Source organism: Triticum dicoccoides, chromosome 5A (assembly GCF_002162155.2).
Source record: "Triticum dicoccoides isolate Atlit2015 ecotype Zavitan chromosome 5A, WEW_v2.0, whole genome shotgun sequence".
Taxonomy (NCBI): Eukaryota; Viridiplantae; Streptophyta; class Magnoliopsida; order Poales; family Poaceae; genus Triticum; species Triticum dicoccoides.
The window spans coordinates 621227285-621234061 of NC_041388.1; the positions used below are offsets into that span (position 1 = coordinate 621227285).

At 42.3% G+C, this 6777-nt stretch overlaps 1 protein-coding gene across 1 annotated transcript; it reads left to right on the forward strand.

Moving 5' to 3' along the window:
* Positions 1-5450: 5450 nt before the first annotated feature.
* Positions 5451-6135, forward strand: LOC119298131 (mavicyanin-like). Its single transcript, XM_037575641.1, has 2 exons — positions 5451-5622; positions 5843-6135. The coding sequence occupies exons 1-2, from the start codon at positions 5451-5453 to the stop codon at positions 6133-6135; spliced, it is 465 nt and encodes a 154-aa protein (XP_037431538.1).
* Positions 6136-6777: the final 642 nt, after the last annotated feature.

Sequence of the window (6777 nt, forward strand, 5' to 3'; positions counted from 1 at the left end):
TTAGGCCAGTTTTTGTTTATTTTCGTTTTCTTTTTCCATTTTAATTTTCAAGAACTTTTCTCTTTACCAATTTGTTTTTTTTTTCAAATTCATGAATTGTTTTCAAGTACGCGAAGCTTTTTCCAAATTTATATTTTTGAATTAATGAATATTTTTTATTCAAGCATTTTTCCAAGTTTGTGATTTTTTTAAAAAATCATCATCCTTTTCAAAAATTTGAACTTTTTCCCAAAAACTATAAGTCAATGGTTAACAGGGCCAAAACGGTCAAAGGGTTGAACGATCGTCCGACACGAAACGAAGTTTGAGCGAGGCAGTGAGCTCATGGAGGGATCGATGGGTGAAGAGAGGACGAGACTTGCCTGCTCCTCCAACATGCGTCCATCCGTGCTCCCGCATACGTGGCATGATTTGATTGGAACAAAATAAGGCCCGGCCCCACCCCCTTAAAATCAGAGGGAAAGATGATTAGATTAGAAAAAAAAGGAGAAAAAGACAGCCGTAGGATAGAGTGGGAGTACGGATGGAAGCATGGAGAAGGAGCAGGCAAGCCAGATCCGTGAAGAGATGCTTCACTGGGCCGGCACAACCGGGATTTGCGAATGAGCGCCACTTTCCCTGGCTAGCGCAAAAGGCTCTGGTCAGAAGGTCTCTCACACTATAAGCCATAGCAGAACAATATGATACATTCTTTCTTTCTTAGCACAATATGATAAACTAAAACTAAAGCATACCAATTATTATTTTTTGCATGTTAACTAACGGAGGCTAAAAAAATAAGCTGCCTCTCCTCAGCTTAAAAAATAAGTTATTCTCTAAATTTGTTGAGGCTTTTAAATCAATTTCATAATTAGTTCAGAAGCTTCAATGAATGAGGAAGGCAGCTTATGAGAAAAGCTGACGCGGCTTATTTTTTAAGTTACCAAAAGAACTGGCCATGCCATGTTGGCTCTCAAGAACGAAATACAAAAATTTCAATCAAGGGCTTGCCTACGGCATTATTTGAGGAGTTCCGGTCCAGTATTTACGTCAGCCGTGATACCGCTTCGACTGCGCTGGGGAGGGGGGGGGGGTGTTGAATATATGTGTTATGTGTATATTGTTATTGGGCCCGCCTCTTAGTTCCTTATATAGTTGAAGTCCGTGGTCCACCTTTATACATCATATATGCGTGCCTATGCACGAGAGCAGTACACCGTGTAATCATAATCTCATACACTCAGGAATGAAATACAAAAATTTCAATCAAAGGCTCTTGTATTCGATCATACATACCGCATGGCCGGCTTCATTTCCTTATTGTATTGCGTCTTTTAATTTCTTCAAAAATGAAAGAAAGAACTATATTTAGAAAAAAGGAAAAGAAGTTGAAATCTCTCAGCCTTAATAATTGTTGTTTTCTGAAATGGAGCCTGAATTATTCTCAGTCTTCAGATGCCACATGGCAGAACACGACCGGCTATCACTGGCGGCCGCTGGGGGTCGTTGCCCGTTTGGGGATACCGCACGCGTGACTGACAAAGGGAGCGTAGAGTCGGCCGACCGCAGAGCGGGGGAAGAGGTCGCGGAGGCACCTGTCGCCGAACCTCTGGAGCACACCGCAGCACGCCGGGCTCACGCGACCGGCGAGCTGCCGCGACGCGAGCCACTTGAGGACGTCGACCGCGCAGCTCTCCGCCTGCAGCACTACCTTCCAGCAGTCAGCCGCGGCCTTGGCCACCTTGCCCTCCCCGGGGAACGGGAGCGCCGGGACGTCCGTCGCGGGTCCTGAAGGCACGGTGGTAGTACCGGTCGTGGTGGCCGTAGGGATCGATATCGCCGTGGTTGGAGTGCATGCGAGGAGGTGGAGCTGGGCTGCGATGAGCGTGAAGGCGACGACCGCGGTCTTGGAGGCCATTGCTGTTTGCTCAACGTCAGCTACACTTTCTGCTTATGTTGCTCTATGGATCAAAGTGAACAATGGCGTGTGGAGAGATGTCGGAATCGAGGGAAATGCTCAAGTGTTATATAGGGGCCGGGTACGGTGGAAGGATGGCCATACGTGAATCGCATGGGCTAACAGTCGACAAGAGCTTAATTGCGTTGGAGTTTTTCTCAGATGGAGTTAATTTGATCAAAACGGGTTATGCTAGCAGTACCGTATCGAGTTAATCTCTTGGTGTTAATTCCTCACAAAGAAACGAAAGAATTCTCGGAGTTAGTCTGCACGAGTTACTTGTTAACTGAAACTCCTTGAACTGTAACTCGCAGTGGTTCGTGCCTCCGTGGCGAGGCCTTAAGGCCCCGCTTGGTAAGCTTGTATGGACTATAACTACTTGGGAGTACAGGTCAGTTCATGTTAGGAGCACAAGTTGTGTCCGAAAAATATTACATCAAAACCAAACGATACGGCATATAGTTTTGAAGATCTATACACGAGGAACGCAACAATAAAACTGGTGTATAATTTAGACACACAGTTTAATAGGTATTTGTTTTGAAAAAGCGAATCGAAAAGTAAAAGCACAAACAACCCTCCATTCCTCCCGCACGTGGTGAAAGAGCCCAGCAAAACTTGCTAATTGCAACAAATGATGCGCATGTGCTGCGCGACTTACCACGCTGAAGAATGACGCGGGCTACCCTTGACTAGCGATTTAGAAGTAATAATAATATTAGTTGCATGACTAACTATTGACAATTCCTTTTTCTTAGAAACACCTATTGGCAATTCCTATATGGTGCTCACCGCGTCAAAGTGTTGTCGAAATACACATGAGAGAGGAAGCAAACAAGTAACTGGGTCGGCCCATTTCACCTAGCACAAGTGACTATAATACCTGGTTTTGCGAAGCTTCTAGAAGGTCCCGACTGGGTTTGGGATCCTTTTAGGAGGGTTCTTAACCTTTTTTTCTACAGGTTTGTTTCGGTTTTCTTTTTTGTATTTATTTGTTTTTGTTTTCTTTTTCCATTCTCTAGTGCTTTTGTCATCTTTTTTTTGCAAACTTCAGAAAATAAAATTGTTTGTTATTTTATAAAAAACAATTTCCAATGATGTTTGTGCTTTCACATTTGATTCAGAATTCCAGAAAATATAATTCTAAATTTTCCCCAAATTCAAAAAATCTTTGCCAATTTAAAATAAATTGTTTTCACAAAATGCTCAGCATTTCAAAAAATGTTCCCTTTTTAAAATTTGTATACAAATGGTGTGCATGTGCTTTTTTCATAGTTGAGTTTTTTGAACATATTTTATCTCTTGAACCATGTCACCAAATCACAAACCTTTTTCATAGTTGCATTTCTCGCTTCGAGGTCTTCGAAATTAGATCTCATGTTAACATGTTTGTACGAACTTAGTTTATGAAAAAAAGGAAGCAAAAAACTGATAAATAAAAACCAAATAAAAAACATAAAAGGAGGAAATTAACTAAACGAAAATTATAAGCACAACTATGCTTCACTTTTTTTTTGGGAATCACAATTTTCTTCACTTTATTTTGGGGAAGTACAACTATGATTTCCATTTGCACAACTTTGGTTCCCTTTTCACGCAAAACACAACACTCTTAGTCACTCTTTTAGGGAAGCACATAAGCACAATTTATGCTTCACGGTGAGCACAATTGTATGTTTTGTGCTTCACACGAAAAGAACAACTAAAAAACAAAGAAGGAAAAATTCAAAATAACAAAATAACAAAAAATGAGCAAAAAACCAAAAAGAGGAAAACCTAAAAACACCAAATGAGATAAAAAAATAAAAAACAGAAAAGCATAAAAAGATAAAAAAACAAAAAAATCATGCAACCGCCGGGTGTGTCGACACGCAACACATGGCAACGGTGGGGCGTACCACTTGGCGGCTGGAGTCTGTCACGCGCGTCCGCTTGAAAGCCCCCCAACGGGGTACCCGTGGACAGGCGCGCATAGGTCTTGCTTATAGCGAGGCAAATGCGAACACTCTATAGGGAGCCGGTGGTGGGCCGGCCCAGTAGGCCCGTGGGTTATCCGCTGGCCTCATGATGGTGTCACATTAATTTCATTCTTTTACTCTATTTGTTTTTAATAAATATATTTAGAAATATAAATTTACTTTAAAAACTCAAAACCATGAATATGGAAAATGTTAACATAGTAAGAAAAAATTGACGCAATTAAAAATGTATTGATCACTTTTTAAAAAATGTTCGTGTGTTTCAAAACAATGTATGCGATAATTTCTATAGATCTCTACAGAAAGTAAAAATATATTTACTGTACTATAAAAAATGTTTCAGACCATTAAAAAATGCAGGTAACATTTTGAAAGAAATTCCTGCATTTAAGTATTTGTGATATGTACAAAAAAAATTATACAAATGTGAAACAAATGTTCACATCATTTAAAAATATATTTCAACATGTATTTGGGTTGGCCATGTGTTCAAGAAAGTGTTCCAACACGCATTGAAAGAAAAATGTTCAACGTGTATAAAAAAAATCTTTCGCATGTACTACAAAAACATATATTGTGTACTTAAAAAATGCAGACATGTGTTAAAAAGAAAACCAATGAAAACAGATAAAAATAAATAATGTGAAGAAAATCGAGAAAGAAACAAAGTATAATGAAGATAGAAAGTAGAAAAAAATAAAAAAATATGAAAGAATAAAGAAAGCCGAAATTAACTAAGAAAAAAAGAAGAACCAAAGAAAACCGGTGAAGAGATAAAACCCAAAGAGAAACCAAAGAAAACGAACGGAAAGAAAAGAAAATCAGCGAACGAGCGAAGCAATGGCGAGCAAGCGACAAATGGACAAATATTGGCTGGTATAGTAGTGTAGTGCGTAGGAAATTCTTCAGGTAGGACATGCTTCCATCTGACCATAAACGAGATGCTCCCATGGACAAATCCATCCACAAATCCATAGCACGCTAAATTGGTCGACCAAAAGCATTATCATTCTACATCTGGCTTGAATGGGCTGACTGGAATAGTTATCTCCCAATTCTAACATCGGGCCTAAATGGGCCGACTTCAAACTAATGTAAGACACTGAAAGAGGGGAAAATGACTTTGGACCGACGACCAGCAAACGTTTGTCCGGCTCCGGCCAAGTGCGGTGGCCGGCAGCGACTCCGTCTTCGGCGCCTTTGTCCCGGCATGCACGTCTCGTATGCTACCAAGCGCACAGGTGGACGAGACCCGGAAACGACCGGATCAAACTAATCAAAATTAAGTTGCTGAATCCTTTCCTGCTTCTTATAATCCATCGATGCGTCCCTTCGTTCCATTGGTCACTGCAATGCAGAGCTCCACGTCCATCTTGACCATTTCTCCTCCCATGCACTACAAGCGTACGTGAATCCGGACAACCGATCTCTCTATATAACCATGTATGAGTACTTGTTCTCGTCACACCCAGAACAGAGTACAGTTCAGTAAGTAGAAGAAAAAGAAGTTTCAATTTCAGTGCTCGGCGATATCCATGGCTTCCAAGCATATGCTTGCCGTGGCGGTGGCACTGGCCGTGGTCTTCCTCCCGTTGCTTGCCGCATCGGCCGCCGTCCATCCCGTGGGGGATGGCACAGGGTGGACCCTCGGGTTTGACTACACTGCCTGGTCCGAGAGCAAGCAGTTCACGGTCGGTGACGCGCTAGGTAATCAATCATTCCAAGTCTTATGGCACCAAAAACATATACACTGTTTATTACTTCAAAAAGTTTGCAAAGAAATTTAAATTGTTGCTAATCTGCATTTTTTATTATTGAAAAGGAACTAATCCGCATTTACCATCAGTTCTTAACAAACTCGTGATCCTCTATAAAACTGTAAAAAGCTCGAGCTAATTGACTAATTCATCCACATTACTGATTGCAGTCTTCAATTACAAAATGGCCTTCCATAATGTGGTGGAAGTGAGTGGGCCGGACTTCAAGGCATGTAAGAACAGCAAGGGCACCGTTGCCTGGACCTCCGGCACCGATCAGGTCCACCTCGGCGATGCAGGGAGGAGGTGGTTTATCTGCACTGTGGGGAACCATTGCAAGATGGGCATGAAGCTCAACGTCACCATCCTCGCAGCAGGCGCGTCTTCTCCTGCTCCTGCACCCGCTCCGTGGGCTGCATCGTTGTCGACTCCTCATCCAGCGTCCAAGCGGCCATTCGTTTGATTCCAAGGGGTGATATGATTTCATGCTACAGGCCGTCATGGTCGGCGTAGGTGTGTCAATGTGAGAAACCGAGAGAGTTGAGTTGTGCATGGTTTTGTAGTTGTCTTTTCTCTCTTACTATTTGTTTGTTACATTAGCTAAGAAATATCGTTCGTTGCAACATTGTGAATTTGTGCCCTTGAAATTTCTTCATTCAAAGGTTAATTCTAGTAAGGAACTCCTTTAGGGTGAGAGAACTGAGAGAGGGGATGGTGCCATCATGGTGATGGTTTGCGAGCTACTCCACGTTCGGCCTAAACAGGCTCATGGAATTTTTATTAGAGAAAAGGCCAGAGCCCGACTTTATAAATAAAGCCACATGGCAGCGTTACGAGACCAAACAGGAAAGAGACCGGTTAACGAGGAGAACGCACACAGCGCACGGAACGAAAAGTATATAAGAGTAGCCAAGGAAGGATGGATACAGGCAACTGCCATACACGACGCGCAGGCCGGAAAGGAGTGAGACCTAAACTCCGCAAACAACACCACCAGGATTAGACGACAGGATCCCGTCCGGAGATGTGAGATGCCGAAGCCCGGATTTTGTCGATGAGCAGGTCCAGGGCATCCCGATCAACCTCCTTAGTCAATGATCTCCAC